Below are 17,682 nucleotides of genomic sequence, written 5' to 3'. Positions count from 1 at the left end.
CAAGCAATAGTATTTATTAAATGCTTACTGTGTGCAGAACATTGAACCAAGTGCTTTGGGGAGTACAAAACGTCAGAGCTGGTACGTACATTCCCTGTCGACCAGGAGATTACAGACTAGAGAGGGAAATCAGACAGTAATCAATCTATTAATGCTATTATTGATCACGTCCTGTGTGCAAAGCACTATATTAAGGGCTCAGAGTTGGTGGACATGCTTCCTGCCCACAATGAGCTTCCAGTCTAGAGGGGGAGACAGACATGAATGTAAATAAATATTAAAGGAGAGTCCTGGCCAAAGCAGCCCAGCCAAAGAGTGGGTTCTATGCCGACTAGGATGCGGAAAAGTTCACCTGACATAATTTTTCTTTTCCAAACCTTTCCTTCCCAAGAAGCTTGCTCATAGCGGCCTTGATGTTCCAGGTTCTCAGGCTGTAGATGAGGGGGTTTAGGGTCGGGGAAACCACAGCATATAACACGGACACCAGGTCCAGTGCCGAGGGGGTGTCCGATATTGACTTCAGGTAGACGGAGAATCCAGAAGGGGGTAAAGAGTACTACGAGGTGAGGTAGGCAAGTGGAGAAGGCTCTGGCATTCTCAACATGGCCTGGGAGATGCACACATGTACACATGCGAGACAACAATGAGCACGAAGCACAGGAAACTTAAGCAGGGGGCTACGGCTAAACTCACTTGTTCGGCGATATAGCTAGCGGAACAGGTGAGCCTCAGCGACTAGGAGCCATCATAGAAGAACTGGTGGACATCGTTGGGGCCTCAGAAGGTACTGGCAGTGTACAACACGGCGATAAGACTGTCACTGAGCCAGGAGGCGGCCAGCATGGAGGCACAAGCTCCGCTGTGCATGATGATGTCATAGCACGGGGGCTGCAGATGGCCACAGAGCGGTCGTGGGACATGACGGTGAGCAGGGCTATCTGCAATCCCACCAAGAAAATCACAAGAAACATCTGGGCAGCGCAAGCCGGCAGGGAGATGGAGTTGACGTTTGTAAAGGAGTTGAGGGTGGACTTGGGGACAGTGATGGAGATGTAGCAGAAGTCGATGAGGGACACGTTCCTGAGGAAGAAGTACATGGGGGTGTGGAGGTGCCGGTCGAGTGTGGTGACGGTGACGATGAGGAGATTCCCTCTCAGGGACGCCAGGTAGACCAGGAGGAACAGCGCGGCCTGGACCAGCTGAAGCTTCCAGACCTCTGAGAACCCAGAAGCAGGAATCTGGTCACTGTGGTGACATTGACCATCGGCTGGGAAATTCCATAAGCTGTCTTGGTGAGAGAAGGAGTAATCAGGAAAGGAACAGGCTCCAATCAAGTGTGTCAGCTAGGGCTGTTGGCAAGTTTCTGGATCAGCAGCATGGCCTGGGCGAATGATAATGGGCTAGGAAGTCAGAGGACCAGGGTTCTAGTTCCAGCTCCACCACATGTCTGCTGAGTGACCTTGGGCAAGTAACTTCATTTCTCTGGGGCTCAGTTACCTCAGCTGTAAAATAGCAAGAAAGACTATGAGCCCTATTTGGGACAGGGTCTGTGTTCAGCCCGATTAGCCTGATGGTGATGGCAGTATTTCTTAGGCGCTTGCTATGTGCCAAGCAGTGTCCTAAGCTCTGGGGTAGATACAAGGTAATCAGGTTGTCCCACGTGGGGCTAACCGCCTTAATCCCCATTTTACAGATGAGGTAACTGAGTCACAGAGAAGTGAAGTGACTTGCCCAAAATCACACAGCTAAAAAGTGGCAGCGCTGGGATTTGAACCCTCGTCCTCTGACTCCCAAGCCTGGGCTCTTTCCACTAAGTCATGCTGCTTCTCTGTATGTACTCTGTCTGTATCTACCCCAGTGATCAGTACGGTGCCTGGTACATCTTAAGTACTTAACAAATGCCAGTATTAATATTATGGAGAAGATCCATCAATCAATCATATATACTGAACTTTTCCTGTATGCAGAGGTCTGCAGAAGACTGCAGAAGACTGTGTGCAGTCTTCTAGAATGTGAGCCCACTGTTGGGTAGGGACTGTCTCTATCTGTTGCCAACTTGTACTTCCCAAGCGCTTAGTAAAGTGCTCTGCACACAGTAAGCACTCAATAAATATGATTGATTGATTGATTGATTGATGCAGAGTATTGTGTTAAGTGCTTGGGAAAATGCAAAATAACAGAGTTGGTAGACACGTTGGTAGATATCGAACAAATCCTGGATAGTAAGGGCAGAATCCAGGAGCATAGCCCCTGATCCCTCCCCAGCCAAGGGGGCTTACTACGCACAATAGTAAAGGGTGCACCCCCGGAACCAGAGCCCATGCTGGCCCATCGCTTGAGGGATAGTGCCAAGGGGGTACAAACCTGGAGCACCTTAGCTAATATAGTCAACAGCGAGTGGCCTCTGTGCCAGTCCGCTGAGATGCGGGTTGCCTAACTTTTAGCAGCTGTGAGTGGGAAAGACTCTGGGTCAAGGACGACAACATCGACAGCTACTAGGAAGGATACCCACTGATAATCGTGGACTGCTGGTACTGGGAGACTGAACTCAGGACAAGTGGACGTATGGCGGGAGTTAAAGGAGCAGGGTTTTCCTATGGAGGATCTGGATGGGTCACCCACCAATATCCTAAGCCTGCTGACCCAGGGAGGTCAGACTAACTGCTCCACTCGGTACAGAGCAGGGAGGCTAGAAGTGGGATCCAGCAAGACCGGCTAACAGACGGTGGCCACGGCCCTCTCACAGTCTGGGTGCTCCCCACATAGGACCGTACAGAGAATGACCACCAGGAAGTATCCTTCCTGGTAGATACTGGAGTTCCTCTGGGATTTTCACCGACCCCTGTCTCACGTCCTACCTCTGGTCTGGAACGCCCTCCCTCCTTAAATCATTTCCCCTCGCTTCAAAGCCTTACTGAAGGCACATCTCCTCCAAGAGGCCGTCCCAGACTAAGCCCCACATTTCCTCATCCCGCACTCCCTTCTGCATCGTCCTGACTTGCTCCCTTTGCTTCACCCCCTCCTAGCCCCACGACAATTGTGTATATATTTGTAACTTTATTTGTTTATATTGATGCCTGTTTAATTGTATTAATGTCTGTCTCCCTCCCTCCCTCCCTCTGGACGGTGAGCTCGTTGTGGGCAGGGATTGTCACTATGTATTGCTGTATTGTAGCTTCCCAAATGCTTTGTACAGTGCTTTGCACACAGTAAGTGCTTAAGAAATGCGATTGAATGAATGAATGAATGAATGTTTAAACCTGCACTAACCACATTATCAAGTTTAAGTTGCAGGCACTAAACCAGCCTCACGTGGGAGATCAGTGTTTGACACTGCTGTTTCCTGATATTTAACGTCTCCGATGAAGGAAAGTTCTTGATGACGATCTGAGAACATTTCCATTCTGTTCTAAACTACTGAAAATATTGTGTGTATGTCATGAGATTGTGTGTACCCTCACGTTTGTATAAGAGTGTGAATGTGTAGAGTGTTCTTCTTTAAGAGTTGAAAAGATTGCATGAATGCATTGGGATTAAGGTGTCCCTCATGTTTGCGTGTGTAGATTGTAGGATGTTTAGGGAACGCCAAGAGGTTGAAGCAAGAGTAATAATAATAATAATTATAATGATGGTATTTATTAAGCGCTTACTACGTGCCAGACACTGTACTAAGCCCTGGGGTAGCTGCTAGATAATCAGATTGGACACAGTCACACTCTTAATCCTCATTTTACAGAAAAGGTAACTGAGGCACAGAAAAGTTAAGTGACTTTTTGAAGGGCACGCAGCCAACAAGTGGAAGAGACAGGATTAGAACCCATGACCTTCTGACTCCCAGGCCTGTGCTCTATTCACTACAACATGCTGCTTCTACATGGAGATTTGAGGTGATGCCTATAGAAAGATTATTTATATGGATGTGGGTGGAGCAGTAATGAGAAAAGGTTGTGAAGAAGGAAACAAGTGAAAGGGCTGAAGGTTTATAGCTAAGGAGATAATGTGGGAGTGAATATAGATGAGAGGGAATCCCTATATCTCAGAAAAGAATGGTAATGCTGAATAAAGATTTAGGCATTTCTCCTGGGGGTGGAAATTTACACTTCATTTGATCGGGGGATTGGTTGTATCCTGTGTCTGTGAAAGTGTGTATAGAATGAGTTATGTTAGAATGAAAAGACCAGTGTACTTTCCAAGCGCTTAGTACAGTGTTCTTCACACAATAAGTGCTCAATAAATACGATTGAATGAATGAATGAAAATTTGTATTGTGCATTGAGAAGAGAAATTCCTAACTGAATTTGGGTAGCTCCACAGGTTGAGAGTCGTCTTACTGATCAGGTGTTTTTAATCCTTTTCCCTTCCCTCAGCTTCTTGAAGTCACCCAGTTAGTTGCAGGAAATCTAGGGATCTGGAGCTATCAGTTTGGAAGCTCCAAAAGGAATTTGAGAAAAGGCACCTCTCTCAAGCAAAGTGTTGCCTCCCTCAAGTAAATGGTTGCCTGGCTCAGTCAAAACGCACCTTCCTCAATCAAATAGTTAAGTGTGAAACTGTAAAGGCGGTAAATGGGAATTTGCAATTGCTTTCTATTCTGAAAACCTACTGCATTAGATTTTGCTTACATTGAGAAAAAGAGGTAAATAGGCAAGTCAAATAGAAACCATAAAGCAAGCTGCAAGACCTAGTGGAAAGAGCCTAGACCTGGGAGCCTGGACTTGGGCTCTAAGTCCACCTCCACCACTTCTCTGCTGTGTGACCTTGGGCAAGTCACTTGACTTCTCCGTGCCTCAGTTCCTCATCTGTAAAATAGGGATTGAGACTGTGAGCCCCGTGTGGGACATGGGCTGTGCCCAACCCGATTTGTTTGTATCCACCCCACTGCTTAGTGCAGTTCGAGGTCCACAGTAAGCACTTAATAAATTCCAAAATCATTACTACGTTCTCTGCTCACAATGAGCTTACACTCTAGATGGCGAGATAGACATTAATATAAATAAATAAATTATAGATATGGATATAACTTCTGTGAGGCTGAGGTTGGGCTGAATAAAGGGTTCAAATCCAAGTGTCACGGCGATGCAGAAGAGAAAAGGAGAAGAATAAAAGAGGGCTTTGTCGAAGAAGGCCTATTAGAGGGGATGATAATAATAATTATAATATTTGTTAAGCGCTTACTATGTGCTAGGCACTTTACTAAGCGTTGGGGTGGATACAAGTAAATCGGACTGGACACAGCCTCTGTTCCATGAGGGTCCCACAGTCTCAATCCCCATTTAACAGATGAGGTAATAGAGTCATAGAGAAGTGAAGTGACTTGCCCAAGGTCACAACAGATAGGTGGTGGAGTCAGGATTAGAACTCATGACTTTCTGTCTTCCAGGCTTGTGCTCTATCCACTACACCATCTGATTTTAATAATGCTTTGAAAGTGGGGAGACTTACTTGTATATATCCATTCAATTTTATTTTGTTAATATGTTTGGTTTTGTTCTCTGTCTCATCATCATCAATCGTATTTATTGAGCGCTTACCGTGTGCAAAGCACTGTACTAAGCACTTGGGAAGTACAAGTTGGCAACATATAGAGACAGTCCCTACCCAACAGTGGGCTCACAGTCTAAAAGAAGTCTCCCCCTTCTAGACTGTGAGCCCACTGTTGGGTAGGGACTGTCTCTATATGTTGCCATCTTGTACTTCCCAAGCACTTAGTACAGTGCTCTGCACACAGTAAGCGCTCAATAAATACGATTGATTGATTGATTGATTGATTGATTGATCTGTCGGATATGAAGGGGGAAAGTGTTCCTAGCCAGAGATAGGATGAAGGCAAGGGGTTCGTGGCACGATAGATGAGATCAAGGTACAGTGAGTAAGGGCTACAGGCGCAAAGTATGTGAGCTGCGTTGTAGTAGATCAGTGAGGTGAGGTATGAGGTGACAAGATGATTGAGTGCTTTCTAGACCTACGGTAAGGAGTTGCTGTTTGATGTGTAGAGGTGGATGGGCAACCACTGGGGGTTCTTGAGTAGTGGGGAGACATGGAGTGAACGAATGAAGTTTGGACTGGAGTGGGGAGAGACAAGAGGCTAGGAGATCAGTGAAGGACTGATGCAGTAGTTAAGGCAGTGGCTAATTGCAGAAAACTTTGTTTCATCATGGGGGTAACAAGAGGGAGATGGGCATACCAGCATAGACACAACAGCAAAACGAAACCAGGCACAAGCCTGGATATTCCCATTCCAGTCAGCCAACTCGGAGCCATTTGCACTCTACCGATGTGCTTAGAGCTGTGCCATTGAGAGATACTCTCTTGTTAGGGTTACCAAGAATGGGAAGGTCTAAGACGAAGTATCAGAGAAAGTCGATTCCCCTGTGCTGGGCGGCAGTGGCATGGGAAAAAGTCAAACAGACTCTTTTACCGTGTGGAAGAAGACAATGGTAAACCATTTCAGACTCAAGTTTTTACTGTGTAGAAGAAGGCAGTGGTAAACTATTTACATATTTTTACCAAGAAACCTCTATGGATATGCATACCAGAATGACTACAGAAATAGTCAAAGTTGGATGTTCTGGAGAAAAAAACATCCACTGAGTCGCTATGAAACGGGAACGACTCGACGGCATTTGATGACGACGATGAGCATCTTTGTCCTCTGTCCTTTGTCCTCTGAGGATTGTGTTGATGGTAAAGAGGCCTGGATCCTGGGCTGGAGTCAGTCAGGGTGAAATCAGACAGCTCTGGGTGGAGGTAGGTGAGAGTAAATGCTTTCTGTTTGGCAGGATGGAGGTCACAGAATCGAGCAGGCTGCTCTCGCATCTATCAAAACAACAAGAGAAGTCACGTGAGCTAGTAGAAAGAGCCAGGGCCTGGGAGTCAGAGAACCTGGATTTGCGACTTTTTAAAAATGGTATTTGTTAAGCAGTTAGGATATGCCAGATACTGTACTAAGCACTGAAGTAGTTACAAGCTAATCATACCTGGGTTCCAATCTCCAGTGGCTACCAATGAACCTATGCATCAGGCAAAAAGTCCTCACCCTCGGCTTCAAGGCTCTCCATCACGTCGCCCCCTCTTACCTCACCTCCCTTCTCTCCTTCTACAGCCCAGCCCTCACCCTCCGCTCCTCTGCGGCTGATCTCATCACTGTGCCTCGTTCTCGTCTGTCCCGCCGTCGACCCCCAGCCCACTTTTTCCCCTTGGCCTGGAATGCCCTCCCTCCTCACATCCGCCAAGCTAGCTCTCTTCCTCCCTTCAAAGTCCTACTGAGAGCTCACCTTCTCCAGGAGGCCTTCCCAGAATGAGCCCTCTCCTTCCTCTCCCCCTCCTCCCCATCCCTATCCCCCCGCCTTACCTCGTCCCCTCCCCACAGCACCTGTATATATGTATATAAGTTTGTACGTATTTATTGCTCTATTTATTTATGTATTTATTTTACATGTACATATTTATTCTGTTTATTTTATTTTGTTAATATGTTTTGTTTTGTTGTCTGTCTCCCCCTTCTAGACTGTGAGCCCGCTGTTGGGTAGGGACCGTCTCTATATGTTGTCAACTTGTACTTCACAAGTGCTTAGTACAGTGCTCTGTACACAGTAAGCGCTCAATAAATACGATTGAATATGAATGAATCCTGATGACTCTGCCACATTCTGTTGTGTGTCCATGGGCACGTCATTTCACTTCTCTGGGCCTCAGTTTCCTCACCTGGAAAATGGGGAGTTACTACCTGTTCTTCCTCTCCCTCACACTCTGAGCCCAGTGTGGGACAGGGACTGTGTCTGACCTGCATGTATTACATCAACCCCAATGCTTAGTTCAGTACTGGGAACATAGTAAGTGCTTAAAAAATACCACAGTTATTATTATTAATTCTCAAGTCATTTTATTTCATTCTACCTCAATAAAGTAATTGTGGCACTTGTTAAGAACTTACTTTATGCCAACCACAGTACTAAGCACTGGGATAGATACCAGATAACCAGATCAGAAACTGGCAGAACTGGGATTAGAACTCAGGTTCTGAGACTTCCAGGCCTGATCTCTTGCCACTAGACCACACAGCTTCTCTCATCTCTAGTGTGGACAAAAAGTCGTTCTAATCATCTTGAAGGACTTCTCCATTTCGAATTTCACACTAGACTATAAGCTCACTGTGGGCTGGGAACATGTCTACCAACACTGTTAAACTGTACTCTCTCAAGTGCTTATTACAGCGTTCTACACACGGTAAGAACTCAAAAAATAGAAACAGCATGGGCTAGTGGAAAGAGCCTGGGCATGAGAGTCAGAGGACCTGGGTTCTAATACCACCTCTGGCAACTGTTTGCTGTGTGACTGTGAGCAAGTCATTTAACTTCCCCGTGCCTTACGTATCTCATCTGAAAAATAGGGATTAAATTATCCTTCCCTCCCATGTACTCTGTGAGTACCACATAAGACAGGGACTGTGTCCAACCTGATAAACTTCTTTCTATCTTAGCTCTTAGAACAGTGCCTGACACATAGTAAGTGCTTAACAAATGCCACACAAAAACCCCATTGATTGATTGATTTTGTACTTGGATTTGAATCATTTTTTTACCCTCCTTTGGCCGTCCAGAGCTTAATATACTTATCTGTAATTTATTTACTTCTATTATTGTCTATCTCCCCTTCTAGACTGTTAGCTTGTTGTCGGTAGGGAATATGTCTACCAATTCTGTTGTATTGTATTGTACTCTCCTAAATGTTTATTACAGTGCTCTGCACCCTGGAAATTCTCAACAAATACCAGTGAGTGGTCGATGACAGAAAATCTGAGTTTCTGGCTGGAGAGCAATTGACATCAGGAGAGAATTTCCTCATTCTTCCCGATGGTCATGCCTAATCAATCAATCGTATTTATTGAGCGCTTACTGTAAGCAAAGCACTGTACTAAGTGCTCGACAGCGTACAATACAACAATATAACAGACACTTTCCCTGCCTACAGTGGCTACACATTAATGAAAATAAATAAATTATGGATATGGACATTAGTGCAGTGGGGCTGGGCTGGGGGTGGGGTCAGATAAAGGGACCAAATCAGGGCGACGCAAAACTGGAGAGGGAGAAGAGGAAACGAGGACTTAGGGAAGATCTCTTGGAGGAGTTGTGCCTTCAATAAGGCTTTGAAGGTGGGAAGAGCAATCGTCTGTCGGATAAGGAGAGGGAGGGCATTCCAGGCAAGAGGCAAGACGTGGGTGAGAGGTCGGAGGCTAGATAGATGGGATCGAGGTACAGTGAAGAGGCTGACATAGAGGTGCAAAGGGTGTGCGCTGTTATGATAGAGCATAACTATCTCTCTCTCCATATCTCTCTCTCTCTCTCTCTCTCTCTCTCTCTCCCTCCCTCCCTCCTTCTCTGTGCCAAACACCACCATCCCTTGTGAGGAGAATTTGGAGAGGGTACCTCACAGAATTGCTTGGAACTGACATAGCCATAACAATAAGTCAACAGATGATATTTGCCAGGCACCTACTCTGTACAGATTACTGTCCTAAGTGCTTGTGACCGTACAATAGGGTTAGGAGACATTAATCCCTTCCTTCAAGGAGCTTGCAATCTAGCGTGGGAGATAGACATTAAAATAATTAAAACTAAGAGGAAGCCATAGAGGACAAAGATGTGTCCAAAAGTGCAATGTGGTGTGTAAGAGAAACCGTGGTCATTGGGGAGGAAATACGGTGGGGAGATGAAAGAATAATCTGGGAAGATCTCTTGATAGAAACGCGATTCTAGAAAGATCTTGAGGCGGAGAGTAGTTCCCTGCCGGATGTGAAGGTGGACACATCCAGGGAGGGGGGAAAGCAAGAGATTGATGACAGAGTGGCATGAGAGGAATGAAGTGTGTGTGCTGGGGTATTGTGGGAGAAGAGAGAGCTTAAAGCGAAAGAAAGAGCTAATTGAGTGCCTTAAAGCCAGTAGTCAGGAGTTTCTGCTTGATTATTATTGCTTGCACTCATGCAGTCAATCAATAGAACGATCAATCTCCAATTTAGATTGGAACTCCCATGTAGGACTTCTGAGAATCCCAAAGAACATAAAATAGACACCCGATTAGTCCCAGTGGGCTCTGCAGTGGCAATACAGACACTTTCTCTCTCCCCTTCCTCTTCCTGTCCTGCTCACCTCTCTCCTGACTCCTCTCACTCTGTTTGTCTCTGCATTGCTCTCTCTCACTTTCTCAATTCTCCTTTTCCTTTTCAGCCTCTTCCTCTGTACATTTCTCTCTTTCTGCTTTTCAGAACAAGATAGTTATTATTATCATGATTATGGTATTTATTAAGCACTTACGAAGATAGTCATAGTAATCAATCAATGATAGTCATTGAGCACTTACTATGCAGAGCACCGTATTAGGTTTTTGGAAAAGCACAGTTTAACAGAGTTGATAGGCCTGATTCCTCCTCTCAAGGACTTTACAGCTAGGAGGTCGAAGTGGGGTGGAGGCTGGGAGACTAAGGATAGGGACGAAGCATCAGGAAGCAGCGTGGTCCTCTGGAAAGAGCACTGGCCTACGAATCAGAGGAGCTGCACTCTAATCCCTGCTCTGTCACTTGCCTGCTGTGTGACTTTGGGCAAGTCATTTCACTTCTCTGTGCCTCAATTACCTCATCTGCCAAACGAGGATTCAGTACCTGTTTTTCTTCCTACTTAGACTGTGAGCCCCATGTGGAACCTGATCACCTTGTATTTTAGTACAGTGTTTGGCACATAGTAAGGTCTTAACAACTACCACAATTATTATTATCACCATTATTACTACCATTACTACTACTGCTACTACTTCTATCACCAACATTACTACTACTACTATTGCATTGTCCTTTTCCAAGCACTTTGTACAGTGGGTTATGCAGAAGTGCTCAATCAATACCATTGATTGATTACTATGACTATCATGACTACTGCTACTATTACTATTGCTGCTACTATTACTACTATTGTTACTATTATTATAACTACTATTGCTATTTCTACTGCTGCTACCATGGCTACTACTATTACTACTGCTATTATTACTAATATCACTACTACTCTTATTAGTAGGAGTAGTAGAGAAGCAGCATGGCTTAGTGGAAACACACTAAGGAAGAGCCCATGAAGGAGACTGAGAATGAATGGTCAGAGAGATGAGGAGACCCAGGAGAGGACAGAATCGGTGAAGGCATGGTTGGATAACGTTTCCAGGAGAAGGGGGTAGTCCACTCTGTTGAAAACGTATGTGAGGTCTAGGAGGATTAGAATGGAGTAGAGTCCGTTGGATGTAGCAAAAAGGAGATCATTGATAACCTTTGGGATGGTGATTTCTGTGTAGTGAGTGGATGTAAGATAGATTGGAGAGGATCAAGGAGACAACTGGAGGAGAGAAATTTAAGACAGCTGGTGCAGATAACTCACTCAAGAAGTTTGGAGAGAAATGGTGTGAGGGAGATGGGGAAAAAACTGGAGGGAGCCGTGGGGCCAAGGGAGGGTTTTTTTTTAGGATTGGGGAGACATGGGCATGTTTGAAGGCAGTGGGGAAGAAGCCAATGGAGAGAAAACCGTTGAAGATTGCTGTTAAGGAAGAAGGGAGGGGCAAAATGTTTGATAAGGTATGAAGGAATGTGGTTGGATACGCATGTGGAGGGGGTGGCTTTTGAGAGGAGGCAGAAGATCTCCTCTAGAGATACTGCTGGGAAGAATGGGAAAGTTGAAGAGGGGGCCGGAAGAGGGAGGGACTGAAGAGGAGCAGGGGAGATTTTAGGAAGCTCACGTCTGACAGTGTCAATTTTTTAAATAAAGTAGGTGGCCAGGCCGTTAGGGAAAGGGATGGGCGAGGCAGAGGGATAGGGGACTTGAGGAGAGTGTTAAATGTCTGGAACTGGCGAAGATGATGAGCAAGAGTGCCAATAAGGGTAGAGAAATAATTCTGCTGGGCAGAGGAGAGAGCAGAGTTAAAGCATGCAAGGATAAACTTGAAATGGACGAAGTCAACCTGATATTTAGATTTCCACCAGCAGCGGCTTGAACACAAGAGTGAATCAGACAGATTGTGCAGGTGATCCAGGGCTATGGGTTAGAACAACAAAGGGATAGGGGAGCAGGTGAACTGAGTTCCACAGAGAGGATCGTGTTGAGAGCGTCTATTTCTTCATCAATGGAGGGTAGTTGCGGTATGAAGGCTAAGTGGGGCATGATGAGTTGAGGAAATTGGATGGGGTCAGAATATCGGAGATCTCTGTGAAGGAATAGCACAGATTTATGAGGGGGAGGAGTGTAGCCCACTGTTGGGTAGGGACCCTCTCTATATGTTGCCAGCTTGTACTTCCCAAGCGCTTAGCACAGTGTTCTGCACACAGTAAGCACTCAATAAATACGATTGAATGAATTAATGAATGTGGGAGAGGAGGCAAGTGAAGAGGTTGTGATCACATAGAGGGATTTGAGAGTTGGTGAGATTTTACAGTGCTTAGCGATGATGAGATCGAATGTGTGTCCACGTTGGTGAGTGGGGGAGGTGGGGTGAAGCAGGAGGTTAACGGAGTTGAGGATCAATAGAAGGTGGTCAGCAGAAGGGCCATCAGGAACATCAGTTTCATATTATATTATACTCATCTCCTAATGGTAATAAATAATGATTGGGGTATTTGTTAAGGACTATATTAAGCCTTGGGATAAATACAAGATAATTAGGTCAGACACAGTCTCCATCCCACATGGGGTTCACAGCCTAAGGGCGAGGGAGAAGAACTATCAGATCCCCATTTTAAAGATGACGAAACTGGGGCCCAGAGGCTTCAGGCAACAGGCAGCTACAGGAATAGAACTCAGGTCCTCCGACTCCCATGTCTGCGCTCTTTCCTACTGATGTTTGATTCTCCACCCTCCTTCAGGAAAACACAGCATCACCTTAAAAGCATGGGCAATGGCATGGCAGTGATAGACTTCCTCCTCCTCGGGTTCTCAGAGGATCGGGAGCTGCAGCTGCTCCACGCCGCTCTGTTCCTCCTGCTCTATCTGGCGGCCCTGATGGGGAATCTCCTCATTGTCGCTCTCACCATCCTTGACTGCTACTCAACACCCCCATATACTTCTTCCTAAGGAACCTGTCCATCTCGACCTCTGCCTCATCTCCACCATTGTCCCCAAGTCCATCCTCAACTCCCTGACCAACAACAGACCCATCTATTTCCCTGGCTGCGCCCTCCAGGAGTTTTTCTTCGGATCTGCTGCCAATTCTGAAATGACCTTGCTCACGGCAATGTCCCACCACGTGGGACATTGCTACGTGGACATTTGCACCCCTTGAGCTTTGACATTATCATAAATCCAAGGGCTTGTGGGAAGATTGTGGCTGCCTCCTGGCTCAACGGGGTTCTAAATGGACTCCTGAACAAGGCTCTGTCCTTCTCCACACCCTTCTGTGGGTCCGAAGTGATTAATCAATTATTCTGGGACATCCTTCCGGTCCTGAGACTCTCCTGCTCCGGGCGTTTCCACAGTGAGCTGGGAGTCATTGCTTTCAACATGCCTATAGGGTAGGGCTGCTTTGCCTCCATAACTCTATCTTACCTACGCATCTTCTCGGCTGTGTTGAGGATGCAGTCCACAGCAGGCAAGGCTAAAGCCTTCTCCATCTGCCTGTGCCACCTCTCCATCGTGGCTTTATTCGTCTCCCCAGCCCTGTTAGAATATTCCACCTCCATCGCCAAGCTCCCATCCATTCTTGACCAGGTAGGGACCCTCTTCAACACCTTGGTACCTCCCACTCTGAACCCCCTCATCTACAGCCTGAGGAACAAGGACGTGAAGGCAGCAATGAGAAAACCTGTCTGCAGATCTAAAACCATCTGAGACAGTCCTCTCCTCAGCTTTGCCATACCACATCCCCCTTTTTCAAAGCCCTTGTGGGTGGTCTTCAATGGAGTTGGCTGTTTGAATGACTGTGTCAATGTGGATTGTACTTGGTCAGTACTTGTGCTTATATGCATGATAAGATAGATTGTGGTAATTCCTTGAAGACCCCAAAATTGGACAGGAATATATAGAAAAGTCCCTCTTGCCTGTAAGATTCTTGAGGCTAGGGACTGTGTCTACCAACTCTGTTGTATTGTATTTTCCCAAATGCTTAGTACAGTGCTTTGTCCACCATAAACACTCAATAAAGATCATTGAATAATTGATTGAAAATGTTTGAAGAGGAGTGTCGCCTCATGGAAAGAGCTTGGACCTGGGACTCAGAAGATCTGGGTTCTTATCCTGACGCTGCCACTTGACTGCTGCTTGTGACCTTGTGCAAGTCACTTAACTTCTCTTTGCCTCGGCTGTCTCATCTTTAAGACGGGGATTAAGACTGAGATCCACATGGGACAGCGACTGTGCCCAATCCAATTAGTATGCATTTACCACAGCGCTTAGTACAGGGCCTGGCAAGGAGTAAATGCTTAACAATAACCATAATCATCATTATTATTTGTAGTAGTCATAGTTAACAAATACCATTAGAAAACTTTGATTGAAAATGCTTACTTATACTATCAATCATGTTTATTGAGTGCTTACTGTGTGCAGAACACTGTGCTAAGTTCACTGTGGGCAAGGAATATGTCTGCTTTTTGTTATATCATAATGATGATGATGATGGTATTTGTTAAGTGCTTACTATGTGCCAGGCAGTGTTTTAAGTGCTAGACTGTACTAAGTGCTTGGCAGAGGATAATATAGAGTTGGCAAACATATTCCCTGTTCACAGTGAACTTATAGTTTGGAGGGGGAGACAGAGAGAGACATTAATATAAATAAATAATTTAAAGAATATGACATGAAATATATAATTTATAGATAACATATATAATTATTAACCAGAGAAAGAGAATAAGGAGGCACGATGGTACAGTACAATACAGGGCAAACCATGGACATATTTGTAGGCACTCAGTCCACTCTCTCCCATTACCGATGTTCACTCCTCTCCCACTACAACCTGAACCCACCACTCCTCCAACACCCTCCTACGTACTGTGCCTGGACCTCATTTTTCATGCAGTTGACCCCCTTTCTCCCTCCCTTCCCATTGCCTAAAAGTAAATCCTCCTTCATATCAATCAATCAATCGATGGTATTAATTGAGCACTTACTTTGTGCAGAAATGGGAAACATGTTCCCTGCTCACAACAAGCTTACACTCTGGAAGGGAAAGTCTAACAATCCGCTTTTCTCTGCTTCCCCCGAAACCCCACTAAAATTACATTTCATCCAAGAAGCCTTCCCTGATGAATCTCTCATCTCCCCAGACTATTTTCCCTCCTTTCTGCATCACCTCTACCCTCAAAGAACTTAGGTATTTACCATCCACCCCCACAGCATTTATGCAAATATCCTTATAGTTGGCTGATTCCATGACCTGTCATTTATTTTCCAGCCTGTCCCTGCCTTACAGATTGTAAACTCCTTGAGGGCAGGTATTTTATCTACTTATTTTCGTATACTCCTCCTAGGCCCTCATTACCATGCTCTGATTCAGTCAATCAATCAATCAATGGTATTCATTGAGTGCTTACATTTTACTAAATGCTGAACATAGCAGACACCCTTACAAAATACCATTGATTGTTCAGGGGCCTTCCCCAACTAAGCCCTCACTTCGTCTTCTCCCACTCCCTTGGCCTGGGATTCGCATACTTTATTTACCCCTCCCTTAGTCCCACAGCTGTTATGGACACATCCATAATGTATTTATTCATATCACACTCTATAAGGACACAGTCCCTGTCCCACATGGGGCTCATAGACTTACTCCTCATTTTACAGATGAAGGAACTGAGGCACAGAGAGGTGAAATGACTTGTCCAAGGTCACACAGCAGACAAGTGGCAGAACTGGGATTAGAATGCAGATGCTTCTGACTCCTAGGCCAGTGGTCTATCCACTAGGCCATGCTGCTTCCTTTATCATCTTACCTCTCCCTAGCATTTATCACAGTCCTGGGCACCTTTGAGTGCTTACCCTATATGTATGATAGTCAACAAAATCCTCCCCAATGTCTATACAGAAAAGATTTATTTCTCTGAACATTTGGGCCAGGGACTGTGTACAATCCGCATCTACCCCAGAGTTCAGTACAGTGCTTGGCACAAAATAAGTGCTTAACAGGTACCACTAATATTAGATCATTAGGTTAGGTTTTTTCCCCCTGGTTGCATGACTCTAATTCCTGAGGAGATTCCAAAAAGCCACGGACTATTAGGAATGGCCATCTGGGATAGACTGGTAGTTCTTCCAGTCCAGTATTTTGTCTTCTATGGTGGTGACAGATAATGGTTGTCCTCCAGAGCCATTCACTCATTCAATCGTATTTATTGAGCGCTTACTGTGTGCAGAGCACGGTACAAAATACTTAAGTGCTGTAACATCAATCAATCATCAGTGATATCTATCGAGTATTTCCTGTTTGTAGAGCTCTGTACCAAGTGCTTGAGAACGTACAATATATAAATTGTTAGCAGACATGATCCATACCGTGGCTTAGTGGAAAGAGCAGAGGCTTGGGAGTCAGCAGTAATGGGTTTTAATCCAGGCTCCACCACTTGTCAGCTGTGTGACCTTGGACAAGTCATTTAACTTCTCTGTGCCTCAGTTACCTCATCTGTAAAATGGGGATGACGACTGTGAGCCTCACGTGGGACAATCTGATTACCTTGCATCTACCCCAGTGCCTAGGACAGTGCTTGGCACATAATAAGTGCTTAACAAATATCAACACTATTATTATTATTATTATTATTATTATTATTATTATTATTATTATTATTATTATTATGGTCCCTGTCCACGAGGACCTTACAGTCAAGAGAAATTAGTCAGTCAATCAATGGTATTTATTGAAGCACTTCCTGTGTGCATAACTCTGTACTCAGGACTTGGGAGAGTACAGTACGGCGGAGTTGATCAACATGGAGCTTGCACTTTAGAGGTGGGTTTAGAGTTAGTGCTTAGTACAATGGTCTGCATACACTAAGCACTCAATAAGTAACCATGCTTATATTTACATCCATAATTTTTCCAACTAGCTTTCTGTCCCAGAGGATGATCAAAATGCTCTTAATGATGTATACGTAGGACAGGAGCACTAATGATAGAGTGATAGCGGCCTGACCATGGCAGAATAAAATGTCAGCACCTTCAGAGATAGTGTGTCCAAGAAAGAGATCTGCAGCAAGGGGACAGTGTCACGCCTGAAATGATTTATGTTATTGGTGGTACAGAAATCCAGCTGCAGGGCAAAGGGAGAGTCAGAAAGCCTTCCAGGTAGCAGCAGAGAATGAGCAGAATACCGACTCTGGGGGTCGTGATGGCTGTGTAGTGTTAAGGTCTTCAGATGACCACATAACGGTCATAGGACATGCAAGCCCGAACTCTGACACCCGCAGTAGGATGTAGAAGAATACTTGGGTCCTCTTGTCTCTCCCCACTTCAATCCATACTTCATGCTGCTGTCCGGATTGTCTTTGTCCAGAAAAGCTCTGGGCATGTTACTCCCCTCCTCAAAAATCTCCAGTGGCTACCAATCAATCTGCGCATCAGGCAGAAACTCCTCACCCTGGGCTTCAAGGCTCTCCATCACCTCGCCCCTCCTACCTCACCTCCCTTCTCTCCTTCTACAGCCCACCCCGCACCCTCCGCT

At 45.4% G+C, this 17,682-nt stretch overlaps 1 protein-coding gene and 1 pseudogene across 1 annotated transcript; one reads left to right on the top strand and one right to left on the bottom strand.

Moving 5' to 3' along the window:
- Positions 1-331: 331 nt before the first annotated feature.
- On the bottom strand, positions 332-7,786 carry LOC119945102 (olfactory receptor 10R2-like). The gene is made up of 8 exons (XM_038766131.1): positions 7,781-7,786; positions 6,531-6,813; positions 2,509-2,542; positions 2,287-2,404; positions 1,215-1,288; positions 852-1,080; positions 694-735; positions 332-517 (listed from the first exon to the last, which is right to left on the bottom strand). Exons 1-8 carry the CDS (start codon positions 7,784-7,786, stop codon positions 332-334), a joined length of 972 nt encoding a protein of 323 aa, XP_038622059.1.
- Positions 7,787-12,917: 5,131 nt separating this feature from the next.
- On the top strand, positions 12,918-13,853 carry LOC119945065 (annotated as a pseudogene).
- The last annotated feature ends 3,829 nt before the right edge of the window (positions 13,854-17,682 follow it).

Source organism: Tachyglossus aculeatus, chromosome 24, assembly GCF_015852505.1.
Source record: "Tachyglossus aculeatus isolate mTacAcu1 chromosome 24, mTacAcu1.pri, whole genome shotgun sequence".
Taxonomy (NCBI): Eukaryota; Metazoa; Chordata; class Mammalia; order Monotremata; family Tachyglossidae; genus Tachyglossus; species Tachyglossus aculeatus.
The sequence above is the reverse complement of the archived record's forward strand: the minus strand, read 5'-3'. Positions and strand labels throughout refer to the sequence as shown.